The sequence below is a fragment of the Planococcus citri genome, chromosome 1, assembly GCF_950023065.1.
Source record: "Planococcus citri chromosome 1, ihPlaCitr1.1, whole genome shotgun sequence".
NCBI classification, from domain to species: domain Eukaryota; kingdom Metazoa; phylum Arthropoda; class Insecta; order Hemiptera; family Pseudococcidae; genus Planococcus; species Planococcus citri.
The window spans coordinates 19,333,134-19,347,920 of record NC_088677.1 but is presented as its reverse complement, the minus strand read 5'-3'; the positions used below and the strand labels follow the sequence as shown (position 1 = coordinate 19,347,920).

At 35.0% G+C, this 14,787-nt stretch overlaps 2 protein-coding genes across 3 annotated transcripts; both read right to left on the bottom strand.

The window, feature by feature from the left end:
* Positions 1-3,797: 3,797 nt before the first annotated feature.
* LOC135849724 (LMBR1 domain-containing protein 2 homolog) lies at positions 3,798-9,839 on the bottom strand. Of its 2 annotated transcripts, XM_065370267.1 has the most exons (14): positions 9,661-9,839; positions 9,460-9,540; positions 9,175-9,374; positions 8,925-9,082; positions 8,682-8,849; positions 8,387-8,597; positions 8,132-8,308; positions 5,386-5,563; positions 5,116-5,297; positions 4,907-5,040; positions 4,713-4,818; positions 4,428-4,629; positions 4,239-4,340; positions 3,798-4,158 (listed from the first exon to the last, which is right to left on the bottom strand). In XM_065370267.1, the coding sequence occupies exons 3-14, from the start codon at positions 9,349-9,351 to the stop codon at positions 4,043-4,045; spliced, it is 1,911 nt and encodes a 636-aa protein (XP_065226339.1). In that variant the 5' UTR covers positions 9,352-9,374; positions 9,460-9,540; positions 9,661-9,839; the 3' UTR covers positions 3,798-4,042. The 2 variants fall into 2 exon arrangements, with proteins under 2 accessions (XP_065226339.1, XP_065226340.1); XM_065370268.1 differs by having other exon boundaries at positions 3,798-4,155; positions 9,460-9,839.
* An 809-nt stretch (positions 9,840-10,648) lies between these two features.
* Positions 10,649-14,787, bottom strand: LOC135849723 (pelle-like serine/threonine-protein kinase pik-1). The gene is made up of 13 exons (XM_065370266.1): positions 14,520-14,787; positions 14,234-14,416; positions 14,022-14,146; positions 13,821-13,938; positions 13,568-13,731; positions 13,290-13,481; positions 13,098-13,213; positions 12,384-12,573; positions 12,227-12,289; positions 11,918-12,113; positions 11,753-11,838; positions 11,328-11,672; positions 10,649-11,235 (listed from the first exon to the last, which is right to left on the bottom strand). Exons 1-13 carry the CDS (start codon positions 14,644-14,646, stop codon positions 11,173-11,175), a joined length of 1,968 nt encoding a protein of 655 aa, XP_065226338.1. The 5' UTR covers positions 14,647-14,787; the 3' UTR covers positions 10,649-11,172.

The window sequence follows — 14,787 nt, the reverse complement described above, 5'->3', positions numbered from 1 at the left end:
TTAAATTTTCAAAAACGTTATAGTCGGGGGGGGGGGGCGCATAAGGATCACTTGCATCCCCCTGCCGATCCTCCGGGACAATTTTTTTCTTAAAGGGGGAGTTCTAAGGAACATTTCTAGCCCTTGACCTCAAAAAAAAGTGGCCCTAGTTACAGAATGGCGGCCATTTTGATTGACAGAGGTCAGCCGAAATCGCAGATTTTGCATTTCAACATAGGATTAGCATAAAATTTTTCAAACCGTACAAAGGTAGATCGACAGAGCAGGCAAAAATTCATCACCTGTCAACATTTTAAGTGCTAAAGTGCATTTTTCGATTTTTGGTGAGTTTTCAAAAATCAAACTTTGGCCAAAATGGGAGAAAAAATCAAAATTTTACCAAATTTACCTTATTTACCTATACAAAGCTGAACTTTGGGATATGCCCTATTTTCGACCTGCCAAATCTATTAGAAACGGTTTCAAACCATTTTGAGCAGTTCTGGAGCCTCCAACAGATTTTTGAAACTCGAAATTCTCACAAAATTTCATCAAATGGAGTTGGAAAGCCGAAATTAATTCTGCAAACTTATTTCAATACTCTACGAAGTTGACTGCAAGTGAATTTCAAGTCGTTTTGGAGCCTCCAGCAATTTTTTGAAAATTACTGGAGCCTCCAGTAGATTTTTGAAACTTGAAATAAATTTTCTCAAAATGGAGATGGAAAGCTGAAATCAACTATGCACTCCCATTTTAACACCCTCTGAAGACGACTTCAGGCGGGTTCAAGTAATTTTGGAGCCTCCAGTGACTTTTTGAAAGGTTTCATGGCGTTTTTAGCAGAATTGAAATTTCCAAAAAGTAGCTGGAACCTTCAAAACCACTTGAAACCCCACGCAGCCGACTTCATATTATTGTATTGAAATTAGTTTGTATAAATTTCGGTCTGATAACTCCATTTGATGAAATTTTGGGGAAATTTCAAGTTTAAAAAATCTACTGGAGGCTCCTGTAATTTTCAAAAAATCGCTGGAGGCTTCAAAACGACTTGAAATTTACCTGCAATCGACTTCATAGAGTATTGAAATTAGTTTGCAGAATTACTTTCAGCTTTCCAACTCCATTTGATGAAATTTTGTGGGAATTTCGGGTTTCAAAAAAATGCTGGAGGCTCCAGTAATTTTCAAAAAAATGCTGGTGGCTCCAAAACGACTTGAAATTCACCTGCAGTCAACTTCATATAGTACTGAAAATAGTTTGCAGAGTAAATTTCGGCTTTCCAACTCCATCTGATGAAACTTAGTGGGAATTTCGAGTTTCAAAAATCTACTGGAGGCTCCAAAACGACTTGAAATTCACCTGCAATCAACTTCATAAAGTATTGAAATAAGTTTCCAGAATAAATTTTGGCTTTCCAACTCCATTTGATGAAATTTTGTGGGAATTTCGAGTTTCAAAAATCCACTGGAGGCTTCAGTAATTTTCAAAAAAATGCTGGAAGCTCCAAAACGACTTGAAATTCACCTGCAGTCAACTTCGTAGAGTATTGAAATAAGTTTGCAGGATAAATTTCGGCTTTCCTTTCAAAAATCCACTGGAGGCTCCAGTAATTTTCAAAAAAATGCTGGAAGCTCCAAAACGACTTGAAATTTACCTGCAGTCAACTTCATAGCGTAATGAAAATAGTTTGGTGAGTTAATTTCAGCTTTCCAACTCAATTTGATGAACTTTTGTGAGAATTTCGAGTTTCAAAAATCTGCTGGAGGCTCCAGAACTGCTCAAAACGGTCTGAAACAGCTTCCAATCGATTTGGCGGGTCGAAAATAGGGTATATCCCAAATTTCAGCTTTCCAGATCAATTTGGTAAAATTTTGATTTTTTCTCACATTTCGGCCAAAATTTGATTTTTGAAAATTCACCAAAAATCGAAAAAGGCACTTTAGCACTTAAAATGTTGACAGGTGATGAATTTTTGCCTGCTCTTTCGATCTACCTTTGTATGGTTTAAAAAATGTTATGCTAGTCCTATGTTGGAACGCAAAATCTGCGATTTCGGCTGACCTGTCAATCGAAATAACCGCCATTTTGTAACTAGGGCCACTTTTTTTTAGGACAAGAGCTAAAAATATTCCTTAGGACTCCCCCTTTAAGAAAAAATTGTCCCGGAGGATCGGCAGGGGGTGCAAGTGATTCTTATGCGGGCCCCCCGACTATTATACCACATCAGAGAAATTGGAAAATTTTTCTATTTTAGAAATTTGATGGAGCCTAGCAAAAAATCTTGGTCAAGTGACTTCAAAAATATGTATGTACGTAGAAAAAACGTCAAATTCTTGGATCAATTTTTAACCTCATCGTCCCTACCTCCCTCTCTCTCACACGAGAACTTCAGATCGTACAACTTTTTGAAAAATTCCAAAATTTCAAGAGCTATCTGGTCAAACTTTTTCAAAATTGACTCCAGATGTCCAGAATTGAGGGACCTTTGACTTTTTAGAAAATTTGCTTTAAAAAAAATTGTTTGGGAAGCTGTAACCACCACTGCTCTTGGATTTTGTAAATCCAGAGTGTCTAACAGTTCCGCTAATCCTACAAGTGCTGCATTTTTTTGTCTTACAATAGATATTAAATTTTGAATTTTTTAAAAATTTATCTTCGAATTCGAAAATAAATTCGCTCAAAAAGAAAAAATATACTCGATAAAAACGCCGCTCGTCTTGATATTTTTGAATCGAAAATTTTCCAAAATTTCATATGCTCGCTTTTCTTGGCCAAAAAATGTGCTCTTCCTTTCTTCAAAAGTAGGTTTTTTTCTTTTTTTTTTTTTTAATGGAGCTAATTACAATTTTTTAGAACAAATAGCGTACGTTGAAAATGTACAATGGTAATTTCATTAAAAACTCTCGAAAAAGCTTGAAAATTTCAAAAATGATAGATTGAAATGGTAGAGGTATTGTTAACACTCCCTCTTCTTCTCTTCTCCCTCCAAAAAATGCTTGGAACACCCCGAAAACCTTGGAAATTTGAAAAAACCGACTTGTAAGTAAAAATTTATATTTTTGGCAAAGAATTCTACCAAAACTTTTTTTTACTGAAAATTTTTTTAAAATTGTAAACTTCAAAATTTTGACTTCTCCATAAATTTTTAAAAAATCTAGTTTTTTTGCCAAAAAGTTGCAAAATAGTCTGACTATTTCGACAAAAATTGTTAAAGTGTATCTCTTTTTGCTAATAATTATTTGTCAAAGAATTTTGTTTTTTTTTAGTGATTTTATTCGCTGCATTAAAATCATGTTTTGCGGGAGTTTTATATAATTTTTTTCCCTAATTTTTGGTCACTTCGTGGCTACTTGTTGTGGGTTAATTTTTTGAACTTTTTTTGGTTACCACAGTTATTATTTTTTTTAGAGGGAAATGGAGTACGACCCCTGTAAAATCGAAACAATAAAAATGCACTTCTATAAATAAAGCATCTATTAGATCAGATGTACATGCCAAATTTCAGCCTCCTTGGAGTGGCTCTAGTGATAACGCAAAATCAAAAACCGTGGAAAAAGGTGCCAAAAATCAACTCTTTTTTTTAGCTAAAAAGAGAGATGCGAAAGAGGTTGATGAGCGAATATGAGAGAATCTTATAGTTCGATAGGACAAAAATAAGAACGAAAAAAAATCAGACATGCATAAAATTGATTGAAACGAACCACGAATTTTGCGAATGATTCTATCCCTAATCCTCAAAGATTATATACGTAGCTTTGAGAGTACATTGAGCATAATTTTCCGAACGTCATTAATCGTAAAAAAAACCTATCCAAAAATTTGAAACTGCAAATAATTTATTAAAAATAAACGCAAGTATAAATCTAACATATTTCATATGTTACAAGACTAGACCAAGTTATATAGCTACAGTTACACTGACCATTGAACAAACTGTATGTTAAACTTTACATGAATATCTTTCATAAACGCTTTCGTTCTACATACAAAAGCGCGAGTAAAAAATCAAATCGAGATCACTATCATTGTGTAAAAAAATCATAAATTAATAATATAAACTTATCTACACATCGTCGAATATATTCTTCGATGGGAATGTTTCTCTGGGAGACGAAGCTTGAAGATTCATTTCGAATTTACTAGAATTGAACGAACTTTCATCAGTTGATGAACGATCTGCTGTGGGAAAAATACACGAGTTATTCGCATATTGAAAATAAATCAATGTGATATGAGGTCACTTTAGGCCTACAGCTCACCTCGCTTGAAACGACGACCACGTGAACTATCTTCATTTCTGTACGTACTTTCAGGTAGCTCATTAGGTGACAGAAGTCCTCTTCTTAAACGTTTATCTTTTTCTTTGAAAAAATTAATCAATATTACGCCAGGAAATTAATGGGAAAACAAAATTTAAAAAACTTGGTCATCATTTTGATAATATTTACCAGCTAAAGCAAGCCTCTGTCCTTCGGTGACTATATCTTCGGTGATTTCATCATCGGCGAAATATTGCGGGAAACCGATGGCCGATAGCAAATGTGAACCTATATTGAAATACGTTGCTGTACTAATGATGATCATCACCATGGGGAAATAAGTATTGAATCCATTGCTGATTATCGAAATCACATCCATATGGCCCATTATCTAAACACATCCAATGATTAGTTCTCTTTTACAAGGTACTGTAGATATTTATTCGCTGGATAATGATTTTTTTCACAACTAACCTGAGTATACTGAGTCTCTAGAATACGTTTTTTAATAATATGACTATCCATGTGGATTAATCCGAGAAAATTCAAGCATAATGGCGGCGTCAATCTGCTCAGCAACCTGTAAAAATTCCTCTGCATTAGAATCCATATTATGTGACAACATTCGTTGACAATATTCTACTTATAAAATAGGTAGCAGAACTTACATGCCCGAAAATATCAAACTATTTTCATCAGTTTGATGATCAGGAGCGAAATGATAATAATTAAAAATACGTATTTTGAATACGGTGGAGTAAGCGCAGTAACACAAATAAGCTAGAGTTACAGCACATAAGATCTGTAACAGAAAACGAGTCAAATTTCAATGATTTTTTTTTTTTTTTAATTGAAATGTATAAAATGTGATCTAGACCTCGATCACGGCGTAATTATAATTCGACTTGGAACCCCTGATCAACAATGCGAACACAGAGAGCACTGGGTTTTCTTTGAAAAATGTCGACTCAGACCACACAACTGCGGCAGACATAACGATCGAGATTGTAGATAACACCTTCATCACCACAGGTTTCCATATAGCTGCCCATAAATAATCTGAAACATATTCATCAATATTTTTAGAATTCGTCCATTTTCGAATCATTGAAAAAAAAAAAAAAACAGAATAAAATAAAATACCCACCGAAGCAAAATAATCGCCATTTATCAGGCCACTGGAATGGACCCTGAACTAAATAATCTTTATAATTTTGATAATCTTCCTTTCTATTTGAAATTATTTTTTGCAATTCGTAAACTTGATCGAACATACGCTCTCTTTGTATGTGAGTTCTGCGATACGTGTGAAGGGCGGATTTCAACTGTAAAAAATAATTGTTTCATTAGGAATTATTCTTTAGTAAAAATATTCTGACATGTTGCAAATTGTTTGACAAGCATTGAAAAAAGTTCTCTAAGCAAATTTTTGACAAAAAACGAGACTTTATGGCACTTTTGACAAATGCTGAGACATCTCACCATTTTTGGCTGAACGCGATACTCACTAATAGGTACAATAATTTTAGCATGAAAGAAGATGAACATTTTTTTTTTGAAATTCCAATTTTAAAAAAAAACAAGAATTTTTCTAATTTGTGGCCAAAAAGCTCTACTTTATGGAAATTATTGAGGAAAAAAATACTTTTTCGCAATTTTGATAAAAAAAACGTGACTTTTTCACAAATTTTTGTAAAAAAAAACCGACAATTTTCGCAGTAGGTATTTGGCAACGCAGTGAGAATTTTTGGAATTTTTCGCCAAAAAAAAACTATCTTCAATTTTGACGATGAAAGGCGCGACTTCTTGCAATTTTTGGCAGAAATCAAGAGTAGAAAAATAATTTAAATTTTCAAGATTTTTTTTTTCTAAATACATAACTTTGAAATTTTTAGAGAAAGTTGAAAAATCTCTAGAGGCTCCAGAATGGCCCAGAACAAATGGTTGTTCACATTGGTTCATTTTTCTCAAAAAAATTCATTTTTTTTTTTGTAAAAAAGTTTAAAAATCAGTCTCGAAACAGTTTTTTTAAATTTTATTTCCAAGATTTTTACTGAATTTTATAAATATTTTTCTAAAAAGCACCAATCTCCAAAAATTTTAACTCAAATTTTAAATTTTCAAAAATTCGCCAATAGTACCTAATTGAAAAATCAATAGTTAGTTGAAATTTTAGTCATTGGAGGTTTTAAACCACCCTCTTTCCAAAAATCGCGATCCCGTTTAAATCAGAGGCAAACACCTTTAGGGTCATTTCATGTCAACTCAACCAACGTTTTTGAGTCATGTCTTTCGATTTCGCTCAAATTTTTTTTACAATATATACCCACCCAGTAAGTAAGAACCTCGCAATTAGTTTCATCCCAGCCCCCTCAGGGGACGGGCGGGGGGGGGGGCTTCACATTATCTCGAGGTACTCAACTTCACCAGCCCATTCCTCCAAAACTATGATACTTTGATCCTAACTGATTTCACAGTTTGAAAGGGCATTGCATTTAAAACTTTTTAAGCATTTTGAAATTTTCAAAAGTTGAAAGTTGAACTTTCAAATTGAAATTTCAAATTTCAAAATGGCGCTGTAAGTTGGAGCTACCATTTAAAATTTTGAAAAAATTTCCATAGATGAACCTCTTGATGCATTTTCGAAATATTCAAGTTTCGAGATGGGATCTCTCAATGGAGAGGGAGCACCCCTACCCCCAATTTTGGGCGAAACTTTCGAAAGAAAATCTGGGGCATGTGACATATCGAATTCTATGTTTTTGGTGGCACTAAACACGAGTATGACGTCAGATTTTTGATAAGACCCCCTCCACGGCCCTCAGCACCTCCCCAAAGGGAGTAAAAGTTCAAAAAGGTGTTTTGTTCGTGCGACACATGGAATTGTATGTTTTTGGTGACACTGAACAGAAATATGACGTCAAATTTTTTATTGGACCCTATGCACGGTCCCCAGCACCTCCCCAAAGGGGGTGACTCCAAAAAAAATAGTTACATTCGTGTGACACATGAAATAGTATGTTTTGGATATCGCCGAACACGAATGTAGTCATAGTTTTTCAAATCGACTTCACCCATAGTCCCCAGAACCTCCACCAATACGTAAAAGTCGAAAAAAAATTGTTGGGGGCCATGGATGGGGTCCAATCAAAAATCTGACGTCCATATTCGTATTCTGCGTCACCAAAAACATACTCTTCCATGTGTTCCACGAACAAAACACTTTCTTGAACTTTTACCCCCTTTAGGAAGGTGCTGAGGGCTGTGGATGGGGTCCTATCAAAAATCTGACGTGATATTCGTGTTCAGCGTCACCAAAAACATAGAATTCGATATGTCATATGCCCCAGATTTTCTTTCGAAAGTTTCGCCCAAAATTGGGGGTGGGGGTGCTCCCCCTCCATTGAGAGATCCCATCTTGAAACTTAAATATTTCGAAAAAGCATTAAAAGGTACATCTATGGAAATTTTTTCAAAATTTTAAATGGAAGCTCCCACTTACAGCGCCATTTTGAAATCTGAACTTTCAATTTGAAAGTTCAAGTTACAACTTTTGAAAATTTCAAAATGTCTAAAAAGTTCTAAATGCAATGCCCTTTCAAACTGTGAAATCAGTTTTGATCGAAGTATCATCGTTTTGGAGGAATGGGCTGCTGAAGTTGAGTACCTCGAGACAATGTGAAAATAACGGAAGTCTCCCCACCTGCCCCCTGAGGAGGCTGGGACCAAACTAATTGCGGGGTTCTTACTCACTGGATGGTTATATATTGTAAAAAAAATTTGAGCGAAATCGAAAGACATGACTTTCAAAATCGCCTTTTTTTGGTTGAGTTGACATGGAATGACCCTTTAAATATTTTCTTGGCAATCGAGTTCAATATATTGACGTCTACCTGTTTATGATACTGTACTAGAACTTCTTTCGTGGGCGAAGGAGTTGTCGAGGATCGATCTGAATTAACCCTCGCAGCAGTCGGATGGAACTGAACAGGTATAATGCTGCAAACTATGTCCACATAAACTCTCAAAGGATCATTTTCCGGTATCCTAGCCTCAGTTATGTAAATTCTCTGCAATATTTAGCACCGTAAGTTTTCAGCATCATAAGACAATAATTTCACCAGTAAAATGAAAAAGTAAATACTAACTTGTATCAAGTTTTTCAACTCCGCTTCAGCGTCGTAAAAATCAGACGTTAATTTTGAAACTTGAAAATAACTCCTTAACAAGCATAACTGAGGGTTTCCGGAAAACCAAAGCTTTCGAGGTACGTCTACCAAAGCGTATCCTAATAGAATAATTAATAAAAATAAACCCCAAGTGTTACTGGCTGACGATGCTATTGCTCTTAGTTTCGATCTGCGGGCATTTACAAAAGAAAATATTAAGATATAATTTGTACATATAACTTCATGTTGAAAAATTCAACGAAATGATACCAACCCGTCTAAAGGAATATCCGTGTATAAAATAATATAGAATAAACAAATTACGCATAGACACACGTAAGATCCGTAATACAAAATATTGTCTTTCAAAGCTGATTTCAGCTTCTCATAGAATGTGAAGTCACCAGCTCTAGCATAGGATTGCATTAATGGCAACAGAACCCTGAAAAAAAAAATGATCAATTTTTGCAAATTAGTAGATAGGCGTTTCTTGAACATCTTGTACCGAACTACGAACCATGTTAGAAATTGTGATGTCCAGTAAACAATACGCCACAGTCTTGGCAGCACTTCTTCAGGTACATAGCTCCATGGTTCTTTGCAAGTAGTAGAATGATGAGATCCATTAGTACTCGCATTCTCCACTCCCAATTCCATACATTGACGAAACGTCGTCTAAAAAAACATAATTTTTCGGTATTAAAAAACAATGCATTTAGAACGTTCCCGTTCCCAATGATCTAGATAGGTATCTTTATCCTACTAACCGAAGAAATATCCAAGGGTAATACGAATACAGTCAGCAATGAAAAGTACCACGATATTAGAACGACTAAAATAATCATAGCATTTTGCCTCTTCCAGTCTCCATATTTGTGCAGAAGCAGTGCGGTGATCACGAATACGACGACGATCTCCACCAATAATGAAAGCGGCGTAATCATTATGAATAGGTACTTCCAAATACCTGTAATTAGATGTGAATAATTGATACCTACATATTTCATTTCTGACAATGATAAGACGTGTGTTCTATATTTAGTTCATCTTACTCGACAAAATTTAATTATTTTTCGGTGACTTGGAATTTTTCAAAACGTTGTCAGCTTCGTGCTGCAGCTTCTCCAATTTCTCTAGAGTAACCGATTTCAAAGGCATTAATTTCGGTTTACAGAATATCAACTGATTAGATTCTTTGTGATAAATGAGTCCAATTTTGGGCACATAATCCTTAAATTCTGAAGTAGCAGCACCTTCGGACATCATGCAAATGTTAATTCGTAGTGAATTCCATTAACTTTATCCTTACGGTCGATGATTTAATGATGAATAAAGATCATTCCACGTATTTTGCAATTTGTAAATTGGTGTTTTGCTGCGGAGAACTTACAACGCGAACATTTGTTTGTTTACTAATTTTGCAGAAGAATAATCAAAATATTTTTGTGGTAATTCGCATTTCCTGTGAGTCTCTCGGAAAGCCTGGTCACCTGTAATGGTGACTCATCGAATACTGATGTTCTTTCTTTCCCAAAGAGCGCGCTGTAAGTTATAGGACAGCTGTTTCATTCTCACTTTCTCTTTCTCACAATTTCACAAAATATATTTTCCTGAAAAATGAAAATCATGGCCCCGAAGCACCAGAGCCCGATTGCCCACCTATTGGCTCAAAAATCAAAATTCTTCAAAACTAGGTACCTATCGAAAAAAAGTCAAAATAAATATTTATCCTAATTTCTTTGCAAGTTTGCATTGCATTTTTGATTTTGCAATTTGCAACACCCCGAAAAATGAGAAAATGACCCAGTTTTGGCTTTTTGGCTCCACCCTCCACCAACCAAATTTTTTCAACGTCTGGACTGGAGTTCTGGAATCTGGACTCTCAAGTGAAAATGAGGAGCTTGGTGACAAAGTTAGACAAACGCCACGGAGGGCGCATACGGAAAGGGACCTAACGACCAAAAAAAAAAAAAGTTCTCCGAAATTGTTGTAGGAACCCTTTACAGAGTTCCTACAACAATTTCGGAGAACTTTTTTTTTTTTTTTTTTTTGGTCGTTAGGTCTCTTTCCGTATGCGCCCTCCGTGGCGTTTGTCTAACTTTGTCACCAAGCTCCTCAAATGAAAATATAAAATAACAACCGTCTTGTAGTTGTTGTAAACAGCTAAATACCTGAACAAAAACAGAAAAAAGAAGCCAGTCATCAATTAAATTAGAAATACGTTAATGAAAACCTTCACAGTTCACAGTTGAAAATGTGTTTTTATTAAGGTACTCGTCTATTAACTTGATCATTAGAAAACAAAAATTTGAAGGAAAAAGATATAAATGGTAAAAACATGGTAACAAATAACAAAAAAAAATCAAAAGTTCATAACTTTATCAATTATCACACAATATTGCACTATTCTGACTGAATCATATTAGAAATAAAAAAGAGTGCTAAAGCACAATTTAAGAACCTGAAACTAACGAGTAACAACTATTAAGTAAAATATAAAATATCAGACATGATTCAGTTTTTGGTCTAGGGGGCCCAGTAAAATAATTGAATGAAACCAGAAAACTCGTTGATTTTCACTAAATCTGTCACTTATTTTACAAATAACTTATGGAAGAAATAATATTACATTTTAAGAGGCACTGCATAGTTAACATAAATCACAATCCTCGAAGCTCATTATTTCATAAGAATAAAAACGCGATAAAACAATTGTAAATGCAACAATATAGGTACTATTTCCATAGTACATCCATTTAATTCTTCTAATTCTCCAAAATACTGCTTACTGGTATAGGCATGTTATCTAGATCACTTTGATTTTCACCCTACAAACAGGTATTCAAATTAATTCGACTCTGAGACAAATGTACTTTTTTTTGGAAGTTTTCAACTCAAATTCTATCAAAACAACACTTACTTCGAATATATAATCGTTGTTTTCCACATTCGAAGCCGTACAGGTGGTTGAAGTTCCAAAAGAAGGTTCAGTATCATCAACGGGTTGTGGAGTGGAAGGTTGCACATTGATTTGTGGAAAGACTTGTATTTCTGTTTGTTTATCAGAGGGAGTCGAGGGAGAAGGAGACAAAATTGGTTCATTGGTCGGATTTTGAGTACTCATTGGAGGAGTAACTCTCACTGGAGATATTCTCCTTTGGATGTCCATAGTACTCGCTTCTATGGTTCCCAGGACTTGACGTTGTAAATGTGAGGGGGCTGTAGGCGATGTACTCAGCACAGCTGGTCTACTGGCGGGGGGACTCTGTAGAAAAGCCGAATATTAATCATCTATTTCAAGAAATAACTGCAGATGTTTATTTTTGAGCACTGATTTGGACAAACCGGGTATAAGTAGTGGGGGACTAAATTTGAATGTGAGCCTGGTGGTATAGATGGTCGTCGTTCGATATGTGATGCAGTCATTCTGTCTATAAAAGTTTATCATCATTAATATCTACATAGGTATAACAGGGCGAGTTTGAAAGAAGGCAAGTCAAAGAAACTTACTCAGTAATTGTCTACTTTCCATCATATTATCCAATTCTTTCAACACGATGGCCATGAAAGGCCTACCTTTGGCAGTATCGTGAGTGCACTGAATTCCCAATTTGATCAAAAGCACGTAATAATAATCTTCTTCTGGTCCAGCCTTCGAGTCTTTTAAATTAATAGAATTATTTTCTGCTTCGTGACAATGATCTCTCTAGAATACCACAAAAAGTGGGTAAATAAACAAATATGTATATAAATCATTTTAAGGAACATGACATTATGCATATGAACCAGTATAGAAATAAGAAAAATTGAAATATTTACCAAAAATCTTTCCTTTCTTGACTCGTCATAAGCTCTTAAACCAGTTGCTAACTCGAATAACACCTTAAATAATTAGCAAAAATGTACTATTTACCCGATTCAAAAAAGAAAAAAAAAGATGATGAAAAAAAGCACAAAGGAAAATCAGGCTAATTACCACTCCAAATCCATAAGTGTCCACTTTGACTGATAATTTCCTACCTCGAAGAAACTCATGAGGTAAATAAGGTTTAGTACCTTGTACTTTGGTTATTTCTACGTGAGTGATATCTTTGATAGGACCTTCTTTCGCCAAACCAAAATCTCCAATTTTTGGCACAAAATTGCTATCCAGAAGTATGTTGGCACTACATCAAAACATTATAAGAAAATTACTGGGAATTCAGAGGTAAATAAATATGGGAAATTTACGTTGGCATTATACGTGCAATGTATTTGAATGAAGCATAGATATTTTCCCCAAAAGTCACGTGGGGGAACTTCTCGAGGAGTTCTCCTCTGATTTAAACAGCATCGAGATTTTTTTAGAAAGAGAGAATAGTGAAAACTCCTTCATTAAAATTTCAGCTTCCCAAATTAATTTTTTAAAGTTTTAATAGATTTTAGAAAATTCAAAATTGACTATTTTCAACAATTTATAATTTTATACCTTTTTTTTAGAAAAATAAAAAATATTTACATTCAAACTGGAGCCTCCAGCGCTTTTTTTATTTCCTCAGAGAGCATGGAAATCATTTTAAACAGTTAAAAATCAAGTTGTGGCTAATTATCAATACACTTTTAGGAGGCTTATCTATTCGAGAAAATTTTTGAAATTTGCATGAATTGCTACGTCAGCTACGTCTTGTCAGAAACCAATCGCTTGACATACCTTTTGATATCGCCATGAATCAAGGGAACCTCCATACTGTGCAAAAATTGTAATCCTCTGGCTGATCCATTTGCAATTGTTACACGTTGCCACCATGATAAAGCTCTGGTTCCTTGCTGCAAAACGTTGAGAAAAAACACATTCACTCGTTTGACGTTTGATTATTTATCGTACATTGCATGTCACACTTACTCTGCATTGCAATCGATCTTCTAGGGAACCATTTGACATGAACTGATAAATTAAGCAAGGTTTCTCTCCGTCGATACTGTATCCATAAAGGGGCAAAATGTTATCGTGTTTATAATTATTTAAATACTTTAGCTCTCTTAATGACTGCTGTCTTTGAACTTCCGCTGCGTTATAGTGAGGGTCATTAGGTCTCTGTAATTAACCACACACAGACAATGTGAGTACGATTATCGTCCTAGATCACTTAATGAGGTGAAGTAATTGATTAGCTTTTGTACCTGTGCTTCGAGTCGTTTAACAGCTACCGAAGTATTCTTCCAAGAACCTTTGAAAACTACTCCAAAGCCACCTTTTCCTAGTGTAAGTCTTCTATCCCAATCTCTAGTCGCTTCTTGTAATTCCCTATACGATATATGAAGGGAACAGGCATCTAAAGACATTCCTGAACACATTTGACATCGATTAAATGGCTTGCTTCAGCTTGAGAGTATCTACCTACCGACGACGTATTGGCCTAATAACACTAATTACTTGTCAAGTTGGTTTCCAGGGTGGCTGGGGTGTCTCCAGAACCGGATCCTGATCGTTGTTGAGATGTTAGTGATGCAGCTGGAGGTTGAGCAGCATTTGATCTGTTTGATACTCTATTCTGAGAAGCAAAGAAACAGACAATGTTGAAAATGAAAGTGTTTCTTTGTTTAGAAAAACCGATTCGGAATACGGTTAACTTACTCTGTTTGATGCACTGACTGGATTTGAAGGTGAAGAATGATTACCTACGTTGAATTCGATATCAGTGGAGAAAGAAATATTTGAATCGTCTTCGTCTTGGATATAAGAATGATATTGCGGATCGACTACGATGAAAAATAATTAAAATTTTGTTACCTTAATGATTCCAGGTTATCTTTGATTGATGAGTTGATCTATTAATATGTACTTACCGAATGGTTTTAGTATTTTCATAGCTTGGTAGTTGCGCATTTTATGTAGGTATTTGAATAATTTCACAATTGTGCCATTCTGACTGCCCCATTCGCTCAATAAACTGTCTGTGGGAGAACGATGATGAGCGGCCATTTCAAATCTGTTCAATGTACGGTAATCGAAGTGCAAGTATATGCCTCCTGTTAATCAGATATACGTAAAATAAGGTTTGGGTTCAATAATAGTGAGATATATTGGAATGTTTGAATAACAATTAGACATGAAAGTAGACTTGTAACCTACCCAAATCTTTCCATTTATTGTTCAAATCCAAACATAAGCACAATTCGTTTCGTTCATAGTATGGAAGTTCGTACACATATTTTATCTGTTTCCTACTGTGTGTTTCACTTGACGATCGAAATGACATATTTAGGTACGTAGCACTTTCACGAATAAAATACAATACCTACTCGATCAGGATTAATCACTATTTAAAAATAATAAAACCGAATTGCGAACGGACATTCCAATTTTACGTTGTACAAAATGTTATCACTAGTTTGTTATC

Excerpts from the sequence above, each read along its gene's own strand:
- LOC135849724 (XM_065370267.1), bottom strand. The coding sequence starts at position 9,351 with ATGATTACGCCGCTTTCATTATTGGTGGAGATCGTCGTCGTATTCGTG. Across the intron at positions 8,309-8,386 it reads AGTTGAAAAACTTGATACAA|AGAATTTACATAACTGAGGC; the intron begins GTTAGTATTTAC and ends TAAATATTGCAG. Across the intron at positions 4,341-4,427 it reads ACAGAGGCTTGCTTTAGCTG|AAAAAGATAAACGTTTAAGA; the intron begins GTAAATATTATC and ends ATTTTTTCAAAG.
- LOC135849723 (XM_065370266.1), bottom strand. The coding sequence starts at position 14,646 with ATGTCATTTCGATCGTCAAGTGAAACACACAGTAGGAAACAGATAAAA. Across the intron at positions 14,417-14,519 it reads CAATAAATGGAAAGATTTGG|GAGGCATATACTTGCACTTC; the intron begins GTAGGTTACAAG and ends TCTGATTAACAG. Across the intron at positions 14,147-14,233 it reads GAAAATACTAAAACCATTCG|TCGATCCGCAATATCATTCT; the intron begins GTAAGTACATAT and ends TTTTCATCGTAG.